Source organism: Dromiciops gliroides, chromosome 1, assembly GCF_019393635.1.
Source record: "Dromiciops gliroides isolate mDroGli1 chromosome 1, mDroGli1.pri, whole genome shotgun sequence".
In the NCBI taxonomy this organism is placed as follows: domain Eukaryota; kingdom Metazoa; phylum Chordata; class Mammalia; order Microbiotheria; family Microbiotheriidae; genus Dromiciops; species Dromiciops gliroides.
Genome location: NC_057861.1, coordinates 65,434,290 through 65,458,491, shown reverse-complemented (window position 1 = coordinate 65,458,491; position 24,202 = coordinate 65,434,290). Strand labels below are relative to the sequence as shown.

The 24,202-nt window shown below is 47.6% G+C and overlaps 1 protein-coding gene across 3 annotated transcripts in view; it reads right to left on the bottom strand.

The window, feature by feature from the left end:
- Nucleotides 1–4,474: 4,474 nt before the first annotated feature.
- TNFAIP8L1 (TNF alpha induced protein 8 like 1) overlaps nucleotides 4,475–24,202 on the bottom strand; it is a 32,705-nt gene continuing 12,977 nt past the window's right edge. For 2 of the 3 annotated variants that reach the window (XM_043976894.1, XM_043976893.1), the window contains one exon: nucleotides 4,475–6,277. In XM_043976894.1, the coding sequence (XP_043832829.1) occupies nucleotides 5,712–6,272 (561 nt within the window). In that variant the 5' untranslated portion in view covers nucleotides 6,273–6,277 and the 3' untranslated portion in view covers nucleotides 4,475–5,711. The remainder of the gene's footprint in view (nucleotides 6,278–24,202) is intronic. The other variant, XM_043976896.1, reaches the window with a different exon arrangement.

Sequence of the window (24,202 nt, the reverse complement as noted above, 5' to 3'; positions counted from 1 at the left end):
TATCCAAAGGGTAGGGTCTGACTCGGGACCCAACTCTCCCTTGTAGTGTTTTAGCCAACATAGGATTAGAGATGGAAGAGAGCTTCTATTCCAAACCCTCCTTAAACTGAGGTGGTGGAAAGATTCCATAATTTCCCCAACTTTGCACAGTGAGTGTCAGAAATGGCCTTTGAACCCAGGTGGATCCTCGGATTCTAGGACTGGCCCCCGTTGCCTCTCTACTAAGCAGCAAAGCTCCAGCCCCAGCCTGGGCCCTCGGACTCCAGATCCAGTGCTTTTGCCCCAATCTCTAGATACAGAATCATGAGATCACAGGATTTAAAGCCAGAAGGGGCCTTAGAGACCACCTAGTTCAAGCCCTTCATTTTACAGGTGAAAATGAAGGGTCTTCAAAGATAAGTCAATTGCCCAAGGTCACCCAGCAATAAAGGGAGGCAGGATTCAAACCCAGGTGTTTGGCTCCATGTGCAGTGCTTCCCCACCATGCCAGGCTGCCTCATGCTTTTGTGGGGAGCCAGTGCTGGTGACAGGCAGTTCATCTGTATAGTCCACTTGTTGGGCTGTTTGCCTGACACTTAAGAGAGCTTTGATTGGGGGAAGGGCTGGGGAGCCGAGAGCTGAACATTCCCACTGGAGTGCTCACTCATCTTGGCAGAGACACTCCCAAGTCAAACCATTTGGTTTCTTTCCCTCCCCTTACGGAAAATGGAGCTAATAAAAGCACTAACCTAGTTCTTGGGGTGGTCTAAATGTTATGGGTAAAGCCCTTTTGAGGCTGAAATTCTCTGTGTAAGTGCCCTAAATTGTGCCTTAATGGTAAGGGAGGATGTGCTAGATAGAAAAAAATCCTTTTGAGTTCAGAGCAATTTAGCTGCTCTGTGACACCCTGAAGACCCTGATGGGACTAGACTGTCTGGCATTATGTCTGTACTTAATGGAGATACTTCACCAGCTCAGTCATCTTGTTGTCACTGTGTAGCATCTTCCTAATAGGACGAATAATCATCTCCAGCTACCAGCCTGGGCAGCTGAATCATCCGTCAGAGCTGCTGGGGAAGTTTTGCCTAGAGCAGAAAAGACAAGGGTCATGGTCACTTTTCAAGGGCTATTGTGCGGAAAGGAGCAGACTTGTTCCGCTTGATGAGGAGAGAACCGGGTTTCAGCTCAATGTAAAGAAAATAACAGTAGTGGCTAAGGTTTATATAGCACTGAGTAAGAGGCACTGTGCTAAGCACTTCACAAGTATGACCTCATTTGATCCTTATGACAAACCTGAGCGGTAGGTGCTGTTATATTCTATTTTACAGATGAGGAAACTGAGGCAGACAGGTTAAGTGACTTGTCCAGGGTCATGCAGCTAGCAAATGTCTCAGGCTGGATTTGAACTCAGGTCTTCCTGAATTAAAAAAAAAAAATCAAAAACCTAATGATCAGCTATCCAGAAGTGGAGTGACCTGTGTTATGAAGTAGTGGGTAATGGGAACATCACTGAAAGTTTGCAAGTGCAGAGATGATGAACCTTTGTAGAAGAGCATACCCACTTAGGGGCAGTTGGGCTAGATCGTCCAAAGACCCATGCAGTGCTTACTCTGCTTCGGTTTGCCCACTGATGATGTCTTCTTTCCTCCATGAGGGACCAGGCTGCTGTTTTCATTAAGCTGGCTAGTGTTTCCCCTAAAAAGGAGGTATCCAGAAAGTTCTTGTGGTGAAAGGATTGCTGCCATTCCTTAGGTAGCTTCAGCTAATGCAGACACGCACATTATAGGATGGAAGAAGCCAGCGGTCCCAAGAATGGTTGTTGGTGGACTGTGGTCACAGAAGTGGATCTAGTTAGTGGCCCATGAAAATTTATGGTACCAGCTCCTTCCACCCTTTCCTCACTGCCTCTGATGGACGCTCTACCAATAAATCACAGGGATGCTATTCCAGGCCCTCGTTTCTTACATCTGGATTGCAGTACAATGACTCAAGCCAAGAATCACATTGGATGAAAAGTCGTGACTGCCTTTGGAGTTTAGGGAAAGAAAAAGAAAAACACGGCCACAGAATGAATAAACAAACAAAATCCCACCAGGGTTCTGATCTCACTGGAGCAAGGAGCCTGGGAGTTTGACTCCTGGGTTTTCTTCCCACTTCTCCTTGCCTCTGTTTTCCTACTCTGCAAATCAATCAAGGTAGTCTGTTTCAGTTTGCCGATTGGAGAAACGGAACTCTAGTCGCTACCCAGAATCCCAGGTGATTGGATTCCAAGATGAAAGGCACTTAATTACAAATCAGTGTTCTCAAAGTAAGGGGTGGGGAAGAGAGGTAAGATTAGGTTGGAACTAGAGATTCTGATGATGAGGAAAATCTACCACTAATCTGTAACCCCCAGCTTGTCAGTGCAGGACACAGCATAGTGCCATGAATGGTGTATTGGACTGGGGGTCAAGCCCAGCTCTGCCATTAACTGGCCATACAACTTTGGCAAAGTAGAGTGCTGGCCCTGGAGTCAGCGGGACCTGAATTCAGATCCAGCCTCGGACACACCAGCTATATGACCCTAGACAAGTCCTTAACCCTGTTTGCCTCAGTTTTCTCAAATGTACAATGTGCTGGGGAAGGAAATGGCAAACCAGTCCAGTATCTGTGCCGAGAGAATACCAAATGGCATCACAAAGAGTCGGATGTGACTGAAACAATTGAACAGCAACAACAAACAACTGGGCAAATCACTTCTCTTCAAGAGTCTGGGAAATGCAAACATAATTAGACTCTTTCCTCATGGAGCTTCCAATCTACAAGGAAATAGACATCATCCTAGGTCACTCTAAGGAGAATACATGCTAAGGGTTTTAAATGAAGACAAAAGGCTCTCAGGTGGAAGGGAGAAAAGCAGGGCCATCTAGGTCTTGGGGAAGATTTTACAGCAGCTTCACTGGAACTTGTCATTAAAGGATGGGAAGGCAATGGGTGGAAAGAGTCTAGTTGTCCCAGTCAGTATGCAGAGGTAAAAGAGCATGGGACCCACACTGTGGACAGAATTGTCCTATGAGGCATGAAAGGTAGGGTGGCACTGGTTCAATACTTGGTAGGCACTGCGGTTTTTGTTTTCAGGGCAATGAGGGTTAAGTGACTTGCCCAGGGTCACACAGCTAGTAAGTGTCAAGTGTCTGAGGCCAGATTTGAACTCAGGTACTCCTGAATCCAGGGCAGGTGCTTTATCCACTGTGCCACCTAGCTGCCCCGGCACTGTGGCTTTTACACAGAAGAATGACTTTCTCCAATTGATGCACGAAGATGAGCCTGGCAGCTGAATGAAGAACGGCTCAGAGGAGGGTGGGGGCCGACAGCAGAGGTGGGAAAACCAGTTAGGAGATTGTGTGATAGTTCTAGGGGATGCTAATGAGGGCTGGCATCGAGGTGGGAGCAGTATGACTGGATGGGAGATACTGAGGTGGTCTCCGATCCTCTGTTTCTTCTGCAAAATGAGGAGGTAGGACTGGGTGGTCTCTGAGGTCCTTTCAGGCTCTGACATTCGATGATTCTAGTGCAAAGAGATTCCTTGTTAAGTATAAATTAGCCTCTATCTATGGGGGAATGTACTTAGATGGAAGGTGGTTGGGCTTTGAAACATGAAAGCCTGAAATTTATCAGCTTTGTCAACTGACAGGAGCAGGAAGCGTCTGGCAGGCAGAACAGCTCCGTGTTCCAAACCTTGTAGTCGTTTGAAAGAGCAAGGGTGCAGAAGCCTCAGGCTGTGCGCCACACAGCAGGCGTGAGGCTGAAAAGATAAGTCAAGCCTGGCTCTGCCAAGGACCCATCACCCTTGTGAAGGGACTAATTCGTACATGACAAAACTGAGTTCTAAGCTGCGGCTGGTCCCCCTCTAACATTTGATAGTCTACTCACTACTCTCCTCTGGTCCCCCATCACTCAATCGGGTAGGAATTTATCTAGGGCACTGCTTTCTGAGCCCACCTCATTTTCAGTTGTTTTGATGTGTGGTGTGCAAGCAATGCCCTCAGTGGCATTTGGTGTGGGGAGGGGTGGGGGAACAAGGGGGTGATGGGTAGAAAAGCTGCAGACAGGCCGTCTCAGTTTGTTTGTCAGCACGGATGGGCTTTTCTTCCAACTTCCCCCTGCACTGGTGTGTGTGTGTGTGTGTGTGTGTGTGTGTGTGTGTGTGTGTGTGAATACTTACGCTTTTTGAATGAGCAATAAAACTAAGCTTCGTTGGTCTTTGGAGTCCACAGCCAAGCTGAGCATGTTCTGAAATGAACCCTTGTTCTGGAATAGAGTGGCCCAAACTCCCACTGCCTGTAGCCCCCACGCTGAGGGATGGGGAAATGGGAGCTGTTGTCAGAAAAGGTCACAGGAATATGATCATTTGTGCAGGGCTGGGGCCATTATTTCCATTTGAAAGGGAAGAGGGAGAGCAAGAGCAGACTATGAACCAATTGTGATACCATTTAATCAGCAGCTTTGAGCCAGTCCAAGTAGAAGGTATATGATTTTATTTAAATAGCTCAGTAGTATCATTTGTCTTTAAAAAAAAAACAAACAACAAAAACAATTGAATCCCAAACCCATGAAATCCCAAGGACAGATTGGATAGTGACCAAAGAACAAACACAATTATATTGATAGATAGGACAGAATGTCATTTGGGAACCTCCTGGTTCCTCTTAGGATAACCAAAGTGCCCATTTGTCATTTGGTCTGAAGCTGCATCTCTGATCTCACTGGAAATTAAGATTCCCCAGTCTAGGAGATTCATTTGCATCTCATGGATGAGGATGGTGGTGGTCAGGGCCTTTTGCCCACACATAGAAAGGGAGTCCCAGCCACGATGGAAAAATACCACAGGACAAACAACTATATGCCTCTGAGTTCAAAAAAGGACATGTAAGATGAACCATCAATCCCTCTTCAATAGCGGTATCTCTCTTCCCTCTGCAAGCTGTCTCTTTAGCCCAAGGAGATATACCAGAGAGATCTGGTTCTTACAAATTTTTAAGTCCTAAAAAAAACCCAACCCACCTCCCTGAACCTTCTGCAGGCCTTGCAAACAAACAGCAGCTAAGCCTGTGTGTGTGTGTGCTGGCACTCCCAGGCCTTTCCCTTCATTTGCTGAATAAATTTCTCAGTCCTGACTAGCTTCACAGGAACCAAACCCAAAGTCCTGTTAACACTGTGAGTGGGAAGGAGTCTTGCTCCTGTGTGGTAGGTTTTCCCTAGCCAGCTCTTGGACTGCATACACTGGGCTTTCAGAGTGTGAAAGCAGTTGGATCTCCTAAGACCACAGGGCAGTTCCTGAGCTACACACAGGCATGAGCATTCAGACCAAGTCGGAGGATGGGACATACATTAGGCCGCATGGTCAACTCCCTGAAGCTGAGGTGCCAACTAATGGACACCTGAATTGCCTCTAGTCACCTCACCATATTCTCCATGGGAAAACGCATCTCTCTTTGGAGCAAAAAACTCCGCCTTGGGCTCCTTGATTTCCCCAGAGTGCTTCCTACACAAGTGGAGGCGAGGCCTGTGAAACCTGCTGATAAAACGATTCTGTGGGTTGCAAATTCCCATCAGGAATGGGAGAAGATGGAGTCAGGTGGGCTAGATTCAGATTGGGAGAAATATTAGAAATAGGAATAAGAAGCACATCTCCCCCACCTCTGAAGCCAAGAGCAGGATGGTTGCCCCTGTGTTTCATGTAGTTTCCAGGGTCATATGCTGTCTTCATCCAGCATTTTATTGATCCCATCACAGATCCGTCGCAGGTGGGACCGGTAGGGCTCAGAGGGTCCATACAGAGCTGCCAGGAACTCAAAGTCTGCAAAGTGGTTAAAGACATGGTTGATGCGCGAATGGGACTTGCTGGTCAGGTGTGTGTTGACAGCCTGGTGCAGCAGGTCTCGGCACTCGTGGAGGGTGGTGGCCATGACCCGCCGGTCAAACGTGAAGTCTATTTGGTAGAAGCTGACCGCGGTCATGGCCAGGTGGTGCACTTTCTTCCGGAAGCGGTCCATCAGCGCCAGCTCCTCGGGGCTGAACTGCCCGTTGCGGTAGAGAATGCCTAGCTTCATGACGATCTTGATGAGGTCCTTGATGATCTTTTGAGCCTCCTTCCGGTTCCGGGTGAATTCCTTTGTCGCCCTGTAGAGCTCATCCAGGACCTCACTGGTCGTGTCGTCGATGAACACGCTGGCCATGGTCTTGGAGGCCATCTTGCTGAGGAGCTTCTTCTGAGCCTGCAGGGCAAGGTTCTTGGTGCTGAAGGTGTCCATGTTTGCTGAAGGCAGGAGAGAGAAGAGAGAGAGAGAATGAGAGAGACAGAGACAGAGACAGAGGAAAGACAGACAGACAGACAGAAACAGAGAGAGACAGAGAGAGAAAAGAGAAAAGCATACGTGAGTAATCATTCCTTATACCCTACCTGGGAGTTCTCTAGACAGCCTGCCCCCCATTTTGGCTGGCTGAAGAGTCAGGGGGTTCACTGTGTAGTCACTTTCATTTTTGTGTGATATCATTTTCCCCCTTCCCCGTTTGTTTTTTGTTTTTGTTTTTGTTTTTTTGTGTGTGGCAATGAGGGTTAAGTGACTTGCCCAGGGTCACACAGCTAGTGTCAAGTGTCTGAGGCTGGATTTGAACTCAGGTCCTCCTGAATCTGAGGCCAGTGCTTTATCCACTGCTCCACCTAGCTGCTCCCCCTCCCCTATTTATGAAATAGGCTCTGTTCTGTACTCCCTTCCTAGCTGTGTGACCTAAAGCAAAGCATGCCTCTAGAAGCCTCTTTCTCTCTTGTAAAACAAGGGGGTCAGATTTCATCCCTGACTGTTAATGGCCCAGACAATCAAGAATCTTCTAATGATTTCTTGATTTTTTAAACTAAAGACATTTAAACTAAAGACATTTCATTTATACCTTTTGGGTTTTATGTCACTGCAATTTCCTTCCTTTGTAAAAAAAAAAAGTTCAGAAAAACCACCTGATACATCAACAGTAGCTGTTACTGTAAGTGACATCCGGCACTCATAGGATTCTACTTTTCTAAGGAAAGGTGGGAGGTGCCTTTTCTCCTCTCTAGGACAGACTAGTCATATAATAACTTCATCAAGGTTGGTTGTTTGCTTAAAAAAAAAAAAGCAAATGACTCGGTAGTAAAATGCTGTCAGAAAGACCTGAATTCAAATCTGAACTCAGACAGTTGTGTCTACCTATGTACCTCAGTTTCCTCAACTGTAAAATAGGGATAATAACAGCATCTACCTACTTCATAGGGTTGTTGTAGGGATCAAATGAGATAATATTTATAAAGTGCTTAGAACAGTGCCTGGCACACAGTAGGCATTATATAAATGCTTATCCCCTTCTCCATTCCCTTCCCTTCCCTTCCCTTCCCTTCCCTTCCCTTTCTTTTCCTTCCCTTCCCAGAAGTAAATGAATTTGGTTTAACAATTGGAGGGGGAAAATAAAGGATGTCTGTAACAGCAGGTATATGTTGAGGGTCTGGCTGAGGGTGGATTGTATTTCCTTGCTCCAGAAACCTGAAAATGACAAGTTGAGCCATTCATCCCTCAGGGGCCAGGAGAACTGTCTCACCATTTACCAAAGGCAATTCTAACATCTTGGTCATTCAGAGAAGCCCTCATCTCCCCAAATACCTGGGGGACCTTGGAATTCCAAGTCCCTTGGAATCATTCTTGAGTCTTCTCTCTTCTCCACCCCTCAAATATTCATTCATTTGCTAAGCCTTACCCACTGATTCTACCCAGACAAAATCTCTCCCATCCATAATCCCTTCTCTCTGCTCTCGTGCCATTAGTGTCTACCTGAGGCCTTCATTACCTCTCCTCTAGACTCCTCTCCTAGCTGTTCTCAGTCTTCCCCTGTTCCCATCCATCCTCCACACAGCTGCCCAAATAATCTTCCTAAAGCAATGGTCAGATCACATCGGTGCCCCCACTTCAAGAAGCTGCACCAGCTCGCTATTGACTCTAGGATAAAATCTGAACTCCTCAGCTTGGCATTGAAAGCCACTCCTAGTCTGACCGCAGGCTCCCTCCCTTTCCAGACTTATCTCCCATAACTCCTCTTCATACACTTTTTACATTCCGTCCAAGACTGTCTACTTTTTCTTCTCCAAATGTGGCATTCCATCCCCTGGCTCCATGATTTTGTACAGCTGTCCCCCATGCCAGGAATGCACTCATCTCTGCTTAGCTTCCCACAAGACTCAGCTAGTCTGCCACCTTTCCTGATTCTCCCTAGAGTTAGTTATTCCTCTCTCCCTCCTCAAATTATGTTGCAGCTTATCCCCAGGTAAAACATAAAACTTCTTGAGGACAGAGGTGGTTTTTCATTTCTATCCCCAAGTCCCACACTGCATACTGTGCCTTTAATCAATCCTTGTTCAACTGAAGAGAAGCACCATCATCCCTATGGGCATTTGTAGATTCCCTTTTGGAGGAAATTGTTAAGATCATCAGAACTGGGACTTGCCATGATAACGTAAGTTATTCTAGTAAGTGACATTAGATTTTAGAAGATCATAGATTTAGAATTGGAAGGGAGTTTAGAGGTAATCTAGGACAACCCTCTTGTTTTATAGATAAGATAACCGAGGTCCGGAAGGAAAAGTAAAGTGATGGGTCACACATGTAGTGAGTGGCGGAGCCAGGGATTCCCATTCAAGTCTCATATCTCCCTGTTCAGTTTCTGCACTCTTACTATTGCTTCAAGATGCCTTGCAGTGTAGTCCATTTTCCAGATAAGGAAACTGAGGCCCAGGAAGTGATAGATAATACCTTGCTCAAAAGAACCCCTTGTTGGGGGCAGCCAGGTGGCACAGTGGATAAAACACCAACGCTGGATTCAGGAAGACCTGAATTCAAATCCGGCCCCAGACACTTGACAGTTACTAGCTGTGTGACCGTGGGCAAGTCACTTAACCCTCATTGCCCTGCCCCCCCCAAAAAGAACCCCTTGTTTTTATAGCACTTTAAAGTTTCCAACGTACTTTCTGCACAACAATTCTATAAAGGCAGATGGGGGCAAGAATGATCTTCCTTTTGGTGAAGTCACCTTCGGTAGTCACACACACACACACACATGCTATCAAGCATCAAAGGCAGGACTTTTAACCCCAAGCCCCAGTGCTCCTTCTGCTACACAATGCTAAGTCTCCTCTGGAGGGGAGGAGGAGTGCTCCTGCCACAGCCTACCTTTATAGGCAAGCGGGGGTAATGGGAACAATATGGAATTTAGGGTCAGAAAACCTAGGTGTGAATTCTCACTCTGTTATTTGCTACTTTCCTGCTTATTTCTGCAATTCCTAGCTCCCTCTCAAAGTTCCCTGTTCAATAACAGATTCAATCACAGGATGGCACACCCAGAAGTCAGTGCCATTCTCTGGGCACTACCCTCTGGGACCAGCCCATGTGTTTTGGCAAGGGTAAGTTCCTGCAGCTGTGACCCAAGGAAGTTTGTCATGAAACCAGCTAGCAAGAAAGGGTAGCCTGATCTGGTTTGGGTTATGATAAACTATTTGGAAGAGTACAGGAAGTGACCATCTTTCCTTGGTGTAGAGGTGGGGGACTATGGGCGTGGAATATTATATATGCTGTCAGATGGGTCTCTGTGGGTTGGTTTTGCTTAACTATTTTTCTTTACTACAAGGGAAGGCTCGTGGTGTGGGAAGAATGGGAGAGGTGCAAAGGGAGGGATACAAGGAAGAATATTTCTACGACTGGAAAACAAAAAGCACCCCAAAACTTTTTAAAATAAAATAAAATATTTTTTTTAATGACACAGACAAGATATGTGAATCACACAGGATAAGTCCACATGGATGGAATGCAATCTTCCTGGCTAGAAGGAACATTCAGATCACTGGGACCACAAAGAGGCTTGTTCTTGATAAATCTTCAAACACTTGCTCAGCACCTACTGTGTTATTTTGATTTTGCCTTCAGGGTCTATCGAGGAATTAGATTCACCAAACCCACTTCCCTAAACCTGAAAATAGAGTCAGAACTTTAAGCTCATAGATCCGGGAAGCAATTTGTAGATTGAGGCCAATCTTCTTATTTTACAGCCGGGGAAACTGAGGACTTGGATGGGGAAGAGACTCCTCCAGCTACTGAGTGACAGAGCTGGCCTACAACCCAGCTTTGCTGGCCCATCCAGGGCACTTGCCACTGCAGCACACCATGGGAATAGATGTACTTTCCCTCAATGCATTCGATTCTTTTATTATCCCTTCCTCCATTCATTCAACAAATATTTATGAAGCACCTACTAGGTACAAAGTTTGGTTTCATGAAGTCCTAACCCGTATGGTGTTTTAACCTACACAAGATGCTTCATAAATGAGAACTGAATGAATGGAGGAAGGAATACGTCCTTACAGTCTACTGGAAGCATACACACAGTGGAATGCTTGGGGAATGTTTAACAACTGACTCTTCAAGAAAAAAAAGTTTGAAGAACATTTTAAGTTTAATTTGCATTATTAACATTTTCTCCATCATTTTCTTAAGTCCAGACAATCAACAAAACAATAAAACAAGCCCAGGTCTTGATTTGTATCATTTGCCAACTTCCAAGGTATAAATGCTCACCCTGAAATTTTAACAATCAGCTCTTGTGAGCCAGTTCAACCTGGTTCCAGCACAGCCCAGGACATTTACAGAGATAAGTAAATAAGACCTAATTTGATACAAGAGAAAACAGCAACAAACTAGGGAGATCAGGGAAGGCTTCCTGTGGGAGGTGGTCCCTCTGTTGAGCTTGAAGAAATCAGAGGATTTCTAAGAGCCCGGAATGAGAGTATTTCATGCATGAGAAATGGAGGGACAGAAGCTGAAGATGGAACTCCAGGTTCAAGGAACAGCAAAAGCAGGGCAGTTTGGTCGGAATGTGTAGTTTGTAAAAGGGAAGAATATGAAATGAACCTGGAAATCGAGGCTGGAGCCAGATTGTATCTTATTCTTGTTCATCCTTCATTTCAAAAGAGGACCAATGACATCACAGGGGGACATCTTGACTTGTGAGTGAATTTGATTGGAGTGAGGCAGAGATTTGTAAAGTCATCAGCTCACTCACTATCCCAGAGGCATCGAAATCCAGTGGCAAGACAAAAGTCAAGACTAGTGGATATGACTCAGGATGCAGTAGATGAGCTTGGCATCTTGGATGTCTGACCAAGCTCTAAGTCCTCCACCTTCAGCCTCCTTCATGGCCAATGGAACAAATTGTTTTCATCTGCCTGTTACCCTCAAGGGTGTGTGTGTGTGTAAAGGGTTGGAGGGAGTCTTCACATTTTCCAGGTAGACATTCTAGCAGGGGTTTTGAAGCAGGGGAGTGATGTGTTCACACCTGTGAAGATGATTTAGGTAGCCCTGTGGAGAGAGAAGAGTCTGGAAACATTCTCCAAATGCCTAGATCTGTGTGTGTGTGTGTGTGTGTGTGTGTGTGTGTGTGTGTGTTGTCTAATGAGCCCAGGCCATGGATGGTCAGAGAAGGACTTGTGGTGGTCACGGTGTGAGAATGAGAAAACAGACCCCATTCCTGGTTCTGAGTGGCTGTTTGGGCTGATGATTATCTGGCAACAATTTGTGTCTCTACAGAATTTTTAGACTCATAAAGCACTTTTCTCACAGTGACACCCAGTGGGTAGATTTCAGAAGATGGGGGGGGGGCTTCAACCCTGTTTAACGAAAAGGATTCTTAACTTGGGGTCCGTGAACTTAATAACTGTATTTCACTATAAATGTTTCCTTTGTAATTCTCTGCATTTTGTTTCATGCATTTAAAAACATTCTTCTGAAAAGGGGTCCCCAGGCTTCCCCAGACTGACTTGCCAAAGGGGGTCCAGGACATAAAAAGGATGAAGACCCCCTGCTGTAGTCCAGTCCTCTCCTTTTATAGGAGGAACCTGAGAGACAACAAGTGATTTACCCAAAGGCACACCATAAGTGGAAGAAACTCAGGACTTCCGACCTGGAGTGTGTGTGTGGGGCGGGGGGCAGGTCTCTTCAGCCCATAATAGCCTGTTACTATCTTTGTTTTACAGACAAAGAAAGGAAGCCCAGAGGACGTCCGTGCTCTCTAACTGATTAGTGATTAGGCTCAGATTCGGACCCAGTTCTCTGGACTCAAATTTAGAACCCCTTCACCACGCCACAACAGTATTTTTAATCCCCATTTTGGAGATGAAGAAACAGGCCTGGAGTAGGCCCGTGATGACCCCCAGGATTTGGACAGAGGGCCCCTGACTCTAGCTTGAGCCCCCCTTCCACTATAATAACACGTTGCACTTTGCACTTAGGTGAGAAGCCCTCCTTAGTCATCCAGACTCCTCCAGCCCAGCAGATAATGGGGATCCTCCCTGGATGCAAAGCCAGCTAATCAGGATGGAGCCACCAAGAAATTTATTGTGCCTGTGCTTTCACACAGAGTTATTTATGGCTTTCTGGAAATGCAATGGCCTGTCAGCATTCCCTTTGATGTGAAAACATTGATTTTTAACAGTGTGAACCTTGGACAGGGGGCTGGCTCCCACTCCTAATAAAAAGCAGAGAAAACATAGGGGCAGGCCAGCCCACAGCTGGGAGTGGGCAGGGACCAATCATTGATGAGGAGAAGGGGGGAGGAGGAGGAGGAGGAGGAGGAGGAGGAGGGGGAGCAGGGGGAGGGGGAGGAGGAGGGGGGAGGAGGAAGAGGAAGAGGAGGAAGAGGAAAAGGAGGAGGAAAAGGAGGGGGAGGAGGGGGAGGAGGAGGAGGAGGGGGGAGGAAGAGGAGGGGGAGGAGGGGGGAGAAGGAGGAGGAAGAGGAGGGGGAGGGGGGGAGAAGGAGGAGTGGTTTGCCATTTCCTTCTCTAACTCATTTGACAGATGAGGAAACTGAGACAAACAGGGTGAAGTAACTTGTCCAGGGTCTCATGAGCTACTAAGTATCTGAGGCTGGATTTGAACTCAGGTCTCCCTAACTCCAGATGTTCTATCCACTGCACCACTAGTGCTTATATCACATGGTAAAATGATAGGACTGTAAGAGATTGTCTTTAAAGTTCTTGTTGAATGTAAGCTCTTGAGGGCAGGGACTCATTTCTCTCTCTCTCTCTCTCTCTCTCTCTCTCTCTCTCTATATATATATATATATATATATATATATATATATTTTTTTTTTTTTTTTGCAGGGCAATGGGGGTTAAGTGACTTGCCAAGGGTCACACAGCTAGTAAGTGTCAAGTGTCTGAGGTTGGATTTGAATTCAGGTCCTCCTGAATCCAGGGTCGGTGCTTTATCCACTGCGCCACCTAGCTGCCCCCTTGTCTTTATATTTCTAAGGCTTAAGGACACAATGCCTGGTATAGAATATACTTATAAATGCTTATGAACTGATTATTGCTCTGACATCCTGTGTTCTCAGGGCCCTCCTATCTCTGACAATCTGTGTTCTAAGACCCTCCCAGCCCTGACATCCTGTGTTCTAAGACCCCTCCCAGTCCTGACACTTGGTGTTCTAAGGGCTCTCTCCATTCTAGTCCTCCACTCCTCATCCCCACAGTCCTTTCCATCCCCTCGATTTGCTTCTCTTTCCAAGGTCATTGCTGAACTTAGCATCCTATTTCCTTGCAGCTGAACCTTTGTAATAAATAGCTTCTTAACTGGTCTTGTAGCCTCAAAATCACAGAGTTGGAAGGGACTTCAAAGACCATCTGGCCAAACCTAAAGCCATCCAAGAATCCTCCGGACAATATAATAATAATGACAGCCAACGTTAACATGATATTTTAAGGTTTGCAAAGTGCTTTCTATATAATATCTCGTTTGACCGTCACAACCGCCCTGGGTAAGGTAGGGGCTATTATTCCTGTTTTATAGAAAAAGAAACAGAGGCTGAGAGGGTGACTAGTAACTCTGGCAGGGTCAAACAGACAGTGTCTGAAGCAGGATTCAAACTCAGGTCTTCTTGATTCCCAGCTTAATCCCTTCACCACTTAGTTGGACTATCCAGTCAAATCATTATCTTGCCTTTGCTCCACTATCCAGACCTCCAATGAAGGAGAACCTCACCTCCCCCACCTACAGACGCACTATATATCCACCACACAACTCACCCCCACCCCTTCACACACACCCACACCCACACCTACCATACACCATACACTCACAGCCACACATACATACACAGACACATGCCACACCCACACCTACCATACACCATACACTCACAGCCACACATACATACACAGACACATGCCCCACCCACACCAGGTGTTTACCAGAACCCCCTGAGGCTTTTTTTGCCATCCCAGGTGTTTCTTCCCCTCTCCATCCTTTCTGGGTTTTTTTGTTTGTTTGTTTTTTGGGTGAGGCAATTGGGATTAAGTGACTTGCCCAGGGTCACACAGCTAGTAAGAGTCAAGTGTCTTCAGCCAGATTTGAACTCAGGTCTTACTGACTCCAGGGCCGGTGCTTTATCCACTGTACCACCTAGCTGCCTCCTCTCTCTCCTTTCTGCCCCAGCCCCACCTGTAATCCCTAGCAAACCACTGCTCTGATCAAATATATTCAATGGCTCCTACTACCTTCAAAATAAAAACTAAATTCCTCAGCCTGGCATTCAAGGCCCTCCTCCCTGCATCAAACCAACCAGTCCACTTGCTGCTCCTTGAAAACATTTTGCTTTTTATTTGGCCACCTCCAGGCTCCTTCTTATATCAGTTCAGAGGCCTCCTTTCCTCCTTGTTGTCTCTGAGTGGCCACCCCTCAAGACCCAGCTCAGATCTCCCCCTTCCAGGAAGCCCACCCTGATAGCTCAGGGATGGGTTTGTACAGTCCTCACTCCTTCACCCTTGTTTCCGACTCTGGAACCTTTCCTATTTTCATCTTTTTGGGGGCCCAGTGGACCAAGCATTGGGCCTGCTGTCGGGAAGGCCTGCTTTCAAATCCAACCTCAGATGATAACTAGATGTGTGACCTCGAGCAAGTCCCTTAGTCTCTTCCTGCCTCAGTTGCCTCATCTATAAAATGGGGGTAATAACAGCATCAACTTCCTAGGGTGGTTGTGAGGATCGATGAGATAATACTATATTTGTGAAGAGTTTGCCAAACCTCGAAGTGCCTTATAAATGTTAGCAATTCTATTCTGCCTCTATCTAAACCTGCCTGGATGGTCAACCTGTGGCTGGGAACTCCCTGGAAACAAGGACTGACTCTTCTTCTTCTTTGCCCCTCCTACCACAATGCAGTAACACTAATTATAACAACAGAAAACTCACAGAGAGACAGTGCAGTACAATGGGAAGAGCCCCAGGCTTAGAGCTGGAGAACCTGAGAGGAAATCCCGACTCCCTCACTCTCTCCCAAGCAGCTTAGATTTTACCAGTGACTGGGGGAGTGAGGAGGAATAAGCCTCTGTGTGTGTGTGCACGCACGTGTACATGTATGTACACACATTGCGTGAGTACACATGTGACCCCATGGGCAAAAGTCTGGGCAAAAGCATAAAGAAAAATATATAGGATGATGAAAAGAAACCAAAGCTTAGTGAAAATAAAGATCTTCCCCCCCCCCATTCCAGTTCACAAACTTGCATAGACCCCTTGGCAAGTGTTGCTGGTGAAAGTGGGGTCTGGGGACGGCAAGTTAAGAACCTTTGGACTATGGGGAACAAGAAATGTACAGAAATCAGTCCTTTCCACTATATAGTCTCTGTCTCTGTCTCTCTCCCTCCCTTCTTCTGTTTCTGTCTCTGTCTGTCTCTGTCTCTGTCTGCCTGTCTCTCTGTCTTTCTGTCTCTGTCTCTCTCCCTCCCTCCTTCTGTCTCTCTGTTTCTGCCTCTCTCTCTCTTTCTCTCTTTCTCTCTCTCTCTCTCTCTCTCTCTCTCTCTCTCTCTCTCTCTCTCTATCTATATATATATGTATATATATATAATATAATATGCATATATAATTCCACTATACCCTAATATTTGAGCAAGCGGAGCAAGACTCGGAGGAGAATGATACCAAGTAGAGTGGAATAACGTCAAGGAAAGGTCCAAAGTACTCTAGGAGAATGTGAAGAAGGAGGGATGGAAGCAGGGACAGCCTAGAAAGCTTCATGGCCCTGGAGCCAGCAGGAAGCTCAGCTTTGAGTTATGTCTCTGTGAGTGTGCAAGTGAGTCTCTTTCCTCCTTGGCTGCTTTCTCATCAAAAAAGTGTGTATGGGGGGGTGTCAGAATAGACAGTGTCAAAGGTCTCTTCTGGCCCCGCCATTCTGTGATCATGGCTCATGAAGTTGTTAGGGCGAATATTACTGTTCCCACTTTACACTGGAGGGAACAGGGACTCAGGAGAGATCGAGTGGCCAGCCTATGGTCAGTCACCAGTGAGTTAAATGGGATTGAAGGCAGGACTCCTGACCCCAAGCCCAGAGCTTTTTTTTTTGTTCCCCAGAGCTCTTTGTATCACTGCCCGCATAGAACCATGCAAGGTATCCACTGGTTTGCTCTCCTGACCAAGAAGAGAAGGTGGCAAGAGCTCTCTGACCCAGTTGTTCCACTGAGGCAGGTCCTTCTTTCTTGGGGAGCCCAGAGCCTACCTGGGGAGATGAGACTGACTAACTGGGGCAAAGTGAAGTATCCTCCTCACTTTTCCCTTCTTGGAGCTTGGGGGAGGGAAAGGCCTAACAGAGGCACGAGTCAGGGGTCATCCCTGCCCCAGTCCTTCATGCCCCCATCCATGACAATCCTCCTAGTTCATGCTGGAGGCAGGGGGCCACGTGGGCCGCCTTCTGTTCTCTGGAGACCCTGCGCTATTCAGCTGTAACAAAGTTTGCCTTTGTCTGAGCCGGAAGGCTCACTCCTCTTACCCCCTCTGCCTGCCAAAAGACAGCTGGATGGGGATCCACACTGCGACCATCTACCTACTCCCACACTTCATCAAGGCACTTGCCCACTGGAGAGCTTCCTGTGGCTCCCCACTGCCTGATCAAATGCCAACACTGAAGCCTGGTGTCGGACCAGGTCTTCCACAATTCAACCCCACCCTAATTCTCCAGCCCAGTGTCTCCTACTTCCCCAACATGGAGAAGTGGAAAAAACGCTGAAGTTGGGGTCAGGAAACCTGGGTTTAAACTCTGTCACTTACTGGCTGTGTAATCCTAGCTAAATCATTTGTTAAGGTTCAGTTTCCTCCTTTGTAAAGTGGGGATGGGATGATAATCCTTAAACCACTCCCTTCACTGGGTGATTACAAGGAAGACATTCTGTAAACTTTAAAGCACTAAAGATATATGAGGGTTTTCAAAATTGTTTTATAATAATTACATAATTATAACAACTCCCATTTACTTTGGGACTTTTAAGATTTACAAAGCACTACGTGTATATGTGTGTGTATGTATATAATCTCACGAATCATCACCATAACCCCTCTGAGATAGCTAGCGCAAATATTATCACCCCCATTTGACCGGTGAGGAAACTGAGGCATCCAGCGGGGAGGTGAATTACCTAGGTTACATAATTAGTAAGTGGGAAAGATAGGACCTTCATGGAGATCCCAGGACTCCAATTCTTTTCTAATCTGGCCTCAGGTGCTTTTTAGCCATGTGACCCTGGGCAAGTCACTTCACTTCTGTTTGCCTCAGTTTCCTCAGCTGTCAAATGAAGATCATAAAGCACCCTCATTGCAGGGTTGTTGTGAGGAACAAATGAGACCTCAGTGATGTCTGTAAAGAGCACATTGCCTGGCACATAGTAGGCTCTGAATAGATCCTTCCTTGAGCCTGGCATGCCATGCTTTCCCATCCTCCCTTTCATTGGGGCCAAGCTGATCCTTTCAGTACTAATACTCTACAGCGGTGCTCAGCCCTGAGGCCCAGGCCCTTGCGAGCGATGTTGCTGAAGCATATCCAACACGGGTGGAGCGTGGCCGCTTACCCACCTGGGAAGCAGGGGTCTGAGGCTGCTCTGGCATCACTTGCCCAGTGAGGATGGATGTCTCAGCCCTGACCCTTCTCAGAGCCTTATTGTTCCACAACCTCCGGCCATGCACAAAGGCAGGACCTGCTCCGGGAGGATGGTGGAACAATTGTCCATTATGACCGAGTGCCAGGTAGATGGTGGCCATTGCTCGTACCAAGAGCCCTTTAGCCCTGGACCCGGGAGGGGGGGGCTCCAACTTCAATCCCCTTCAGGAGCTGGCTGTGGAGGCTTCCTCACCCCCAGACCTACTGCTGCACATGGGATGTGGAAGGGATATTAACTCTGTTCTGCTTCACTGTGAGATCTGAAAGAAAACCAGTGGCTCGGCTATCCCCCCACACCCAGGGAGTACCCAGACACCAGGCATCTGGCTAGCCAGCACCTGGTCTAGGATCTGGGCCTCTGACCTGGCCCGACCAGAAGCCAAGCACACGTCTCGCAGGGAGGATCTCTTCTGGGCATCGTTCCCCGCCATGTTGAGATGGGGCAAAGTGTCAAGTGTGAATCCAGTCAGTGTCCAGAGGATCCTGACCCATATGTCCCACCTGATCTCTCCTTGGTGGCTCAGCCCTTTCTTCCCTGGTGTTTAAAGAGAGCCCAGAAAAAAAAAAAAAAGAAAGCCCAGGTGTCTGTCCTTCATCATCACGGCCTTTCCTTCTGTGGAACCCTGACTCAATGAGTACTTAACCCCATTCTGCAGCTTAAAAACTCCCACTTCCTCCTCCCTCTGAATGCCCATGATTTAGAATCACTGCTTTCTGAGGCAAAAATGCACTTCTCCTGCTACCACTGTGTGATCTCTCATCGCCTCGCCTCTACCCAGTCCCTAGCTGCCTCCTCTGCTCTCCCCCTTGACTCCCTCAGTCAATAACAAATTTCCCTCCATCCTAGACCTCTTCCTCACACTCTTCTATTTTCTTGAATCATCAAGAGGTAAGAGTACTAGATTTCTGAGCCACAGGACCTGGGTTCAAATCCTGACTTTGCTAAGCACTGCCCTGTGACCCTGGATAAAACCACTCAGGGCTTCAGTTTCCTTAACTGTAAAATGGGAGGGAGGGGGCAGAGTAAGGTTAGACTAGATGACTTCAAAGGTTTCTTTCAAGCTCTCATCTGTTTCTTCCTGTATTCACTGGCCCCACCAATTGTAGGTGCTCCTCTTTCCATCATACACCTCCCTCAGGTCTCCACCACACTGGACAAGGAGGAGGAAGAGAAGGAAGAGGAGGAAGGAGGAGGAGGGAGAAGGAGGGAGGGGGAAGAAGGAGGAGGAAGAGGGAGGAGGAGGAGGGAGGGGGAAGAAGGAGGAGGAGGAGGGAGAAGGGAGAAGGAGGGAGGTGGGAGGAGGGGGAGGGGAAGGAGGAGGAGAGAGAAGGAGGGAGGGGGAAAAAGGAGGAGGAGGGAGAGGGGGAAGAAGCAGGAGGAGGGAGAAGGAAGAGGAGGGAGAAGGAGGAGGGAGGAGGAGGAAGGAGGAGCAGGATGAGTAGGAGGAAGAAGGAGGAGGAGAAGAAAAAGGAGAAAGGAGGAGGAGGACACTCCCTCTGCCACTGTCATCACATGATAAACTCTCTTCCTTTGGGGTTCACTCCATAGATCACCCATGCCAGGTCCTTGTTGCAGTCTTCTGTTGTCCTTCAGGTTACTCTCTCTCCTTCCTCCAGGAGCTCAGTATCTGGTTCAGTCTTCCTCTCCAACCTCACCCCTGCCCCCATACTTGGAGAGTTGGATAGACCCATTAACAGCCCTTCCCAATTAATTCACTGAGTCCTCACCTCCCCAAACCTTTATCTTCAGTCCATCCCAGCCACTGAAGTCCCCCGTGACTGCCCTACACCCACCAGCCTGCTGTCCCAGAGTCCTCTCTCTGTACCCAACCATTTGTTCATCCATCTCTACCTGACTCCTCCTAAACCAGGGCTCCACCACCTTGTCTTTGTATCCTGGACCCCATAACCTGTGGATGCCTTCTTGGGATAATGCCTTTAAATGCCTCAAAATGTGCAAAATTACAAAGCAAACCAAACATGTTGAAATACAGGCCTTGACATATATTAGCACCAAGTCCACAGACCACAAGTTAAGCTGTCCTGACCTCGGTGTGACCCTCAGCCCCTTCATCCGTTCTTATTCTCCCAATCCCATGCCCGTGCTCTGGTTTCTTTTCCTCCCTTCCAGGCTTTACCACATAACAGACCGATTCAATCATGAACTGCTATCCTCTCCCTTTAAATCCTCTTCCGGCCTTGTCTTGTCAGACGCCAACCATGGGTTACCCCCACTATCCGTCTTTTCCGCTCCCACCAGCTCTGCTCTTTGGTGAATGCCCTCGGAGGAAGTGGCAACTTTTACTGTTGCAAAGAGACCACTGTGCCAACTCAAAACTCTAGAAATTTATCTAATTTCAACCATGGCACAGGCCTCCTTTTATTCTTCCTTGATTTTCTCTTCAACTCCCTGCAGTAATTCTTCCAAACTTTCTCTCTTCTCTCCACAACCCCTCAAGATGATCACTTTCCCCCACTGCTCTTTGAGGAGGACCTACCTCAGTTCCACTTTGCTGAGAAAATGAAGGTCACCCGCTGTAAATTCTCTCTTTTCCCTTGTCTCCCCACTCCAAATCCCGCTAATCATCCCCTGTTCTCTCCTCCTTGGCTCCAGCCTGTGAGACTGTGGTGGGCTGTCCCCTAGGCAGAGCAAACGACTACTTGAGACCCCGATCCCACCCCTGCCAGTGTGCTCTGAGCTTTCCCTTCTGCCATCTTCTCATCTCCAATCTCTCCTTATCTCTTGGCTGAGTGCTCACATACCTACAGAGGCCTTCTACATTTTTTCAAAGACAACGAGCTTTCACTCCTCCCTCCTCTCCTCTCTGGAAGCACGCTGTCTTCTTGCCCTTTTATAGGCAAGTGCCTGGAGGAAGCCCCCTGTGAGCTTTCCTTCCTCACCATCCACTCATTTCTCAACACCTGGAGGTCGGCCTTCCTACCCCACCCATTAACTGCAGCTGCTCCTTCCCAGTTGACCAAGTCTTCTTCTTCTTCTTCTTCTTTTTTTTTTTTTTTAGTGAGGCAATTGGGGTCAAGTGACTTGCCCAGGGTCACACAGCCAGCAAGTGTCAAGTGTCTGAGGCCGGACCTGAACTCAGGCACTCCCGACTCCAGGGCCAGCGCTCCATCCACTGCACCATCTAGCTGCCCCCCAAGTCTTCTTTTAAGGGCCAGATCCAAGGCCCTCCCTTCACTCTTCTTCCTTAATCTCCTTTAGGTTCTAACACTATATTCTCTCCTCTTTTGATTTCTCTGATACTCTATCCTCTTCATTCTCCTATCTCTCTGCTCTCCCTCGCCATCATCACCATCCGTTTCTATGTCCCTAAGTGAAAAAGTCCCCCAAAGGTCTGTCCTGGACCATTTTTTCTTCTCTCCCTGCACTTTTTCTTGGCAATTTCTCTGCTCCCGTAGCTTCAATGATTGCCTCTAGGCAGATAACTGCCAAATTTATTTATCCAACCCTCAACTCTTTCTTGAACTCCAATGATGCATTACCGACTTGCTTGCTAGACATCCCAACCTGCAGCAGCTTAAATTCAATATACCCGGAACAGGATTCATTATCTTCCCTCCTGAAACTGATTCTTCTCCAGACTTGCTTATTTCTATCAAAGGCAGTACCATCTCCCTAGTAGCGTAGGATTGTGGTCCCCTATGTGACCTCCCTCTTCCTCACCTTCTCTATCCAGTTGCCAGATATTGCCAGTTCTCTCTCCACAACATCTCTCACATTGGACTCCTCTCCGTTTCTATGGTTACTTCCCTCACTGAGGCCTTTATCACTTCTGCTCATTGACCTCCCCGGGTAAGTCCCCTCTCCAATGCATCCATTACACAGATGCCAAAATAATCTCTTCCCCTACTTAAGAAGTGCCAATGCTTCTCTATTGTCCCTAGGGCAAAATACAGCCTCCTCAGCTCGGCTTGGAGGGGCCTCCAGAGTGTGGCTCTGCCCTCCCTCTTCAGTCTTATTTCATTCCACTCTCTTCCATGAATTCTTCATTCCAGCCAAACTATTCTCCTTTAACTAATTCCTTGATCCTGCCTCCATGTCTTTGCAGAGGCTGTGCCCCATGTCTAGACCACCCTCCTTCCTCATTTCTACATCTTAGAACCAAATGAGAGCTAGGAGTGACAAAGAGGCAGTCATGAAAGGTGTCAATAAAACATTTTTGTTGTGTTTTTTTTTATCAAATGAAATCATGTAAAGTGCTTTAGAGCAGTTAGAGATTCCCTAAGCTTCCTCCGAGGCTCTGGCCCTACCTGGCCCCCAATTGGGATCGCTTTCTCCCCAGGATCATAGGTTGACAACTGGAAAGGCCAACAGAGGTCATCAAGTCTGAGCCCCTCATTTTACAGAGGAAGAAACTGGCAGCGAGGTGATGAAGCAGATAGAGCTCTAGGCCTGGGGTCAGGGAGACCTGAGTTCAAATCCAGCCTCACTGTTTGACCTGGGGCAAGTCACCTAACCTCTGTCTGCCTCTGTTTCCTCATCTGTAGAATGGGGGTGATCATAGCACCTACCTCTGTATTGTGCCAGGATCAAAAATGCTTAACACAGTGGGCCTGCATATAGTAGGTGCTACATAAATAATAGCCATTATTATTATTATTTTTTTTAGTGAGGCAATTGGGGTTAAGTGACTTGCCCAGGGTCACACAGCTAGTAAGTGTTAAGTGTCTGAGGCTGGATTTGAACTCAGGTACTCCTGAATCCAGGGCCGGTGCTCTATCCACTGCGCCACCTAGCTGCCCCGATAGCCATTATTATTAAGAACCTGGGGTCTAGAGCTGGGCAAAGCATCGAGGGGCAGGGCTGAGGTGTGATCTACCCCACACACAGTAAGAGTATAAGCAACTAGAGGGAAGGAAGTGTTCCATTTTTGCCTCTGCAACGCCAGTGTCTAGAGTGCATAGTAGGCACTTTAATAAATACTGGTGAAATGGATGGAAGCGCACTTGCTGTTTTGGCCCAAGGCCTAGGTGGGCTTCTTTTGCTACCAAGGCACCTCCCCACCCCACTGGCCTCCTGTTGATCCAGTTCAGGTTGTAAGGAAACAAAAGATACATGAGTGGCCACAGTAGCCATTGTCCTATGGGCCTTTCTTAATCCACACAGCTTTTGTCTCCTTACCCAGCTCAACCTTCCTGCCCCCAAGCCCAGCCCTCTGGGATGACACACTGGGCAGGGTTCAAGGAGGGCCCCAGGGAGTAGGTTCAGCATTCTCATCAACTTTGCTTCTTGTAGCCCCTGTGGTTGAATTGAAATGGTACTGGATGTGGCCTCAGAGAAGCAGCCAGATGACTCTTCTTCCCTGAGCCCCAGTTTTCACATCTGTAAAATGGTTCAAACTTCTAGTTCTAAATCCTGTGATCTCCCCTCTCCTCCCCCCGCCCTCCCCCCATTCCCCATCCCATTGTTCTATCCAGAAACTCCTTATCAAGGAGCGGAGATGTTTCTGGTCCCTGGGGAGCCAAGCAAGAGACCAGAATAAACCAGCAGCTTCCTTCCTGTTCCAGTCTGCTGCCTAGGTTTCTAAACCTCGGAGGAATAGCCTACAACAGGAGGCACAGCTCATGCACAAGACTCGGGGGCATAGACCAGGGCCACCTTCCTCTGCCAACACCCACACAGGTCAGCCAAGTTTCAGGGAAGGTCAGGACTGGGAGTAGCCCAGGCTGATCTCTCCCTGTACCCAACCCTGACTCTCATGGACCTGACCCCAGACTGGACCTCAAACACAGTCACCCATCTCACCAATGACCTTGGCCACTGGGGGACCAAGGGAGAGAGGATGGAGGTTCATTGCCATCCGTTGCCACCTGCTGGAGATTCAGCTCCAAGCCTGTACCCCCACTTAGGGTGGGAGATCACCTCCTTCTACTAGAATCCACCAACGGACAAAGGATGTGGATTTCAAGCTTGGGTCCCTGGCCCATGACCAGACACTCACATCGCATCACATCCCACATCTCTATTTCCTTCTTAGCAACAAATACCCCAGCAGCCAATTTCCCCTTGCTCGTTGGTTGGTCAAGCTCATTGGTGGAGGAGGTGCTAAGCTAATGAAGGGTTCCAGCCAAGTTCAAAGGTTAGGTTGATCAGGCTGATAACTACAACTGGACCAAACAATGTTCCTCCCATGGCAAAGAGTGTGGCAGGACTGGGCAGGGGGAGGCTTCCCCAG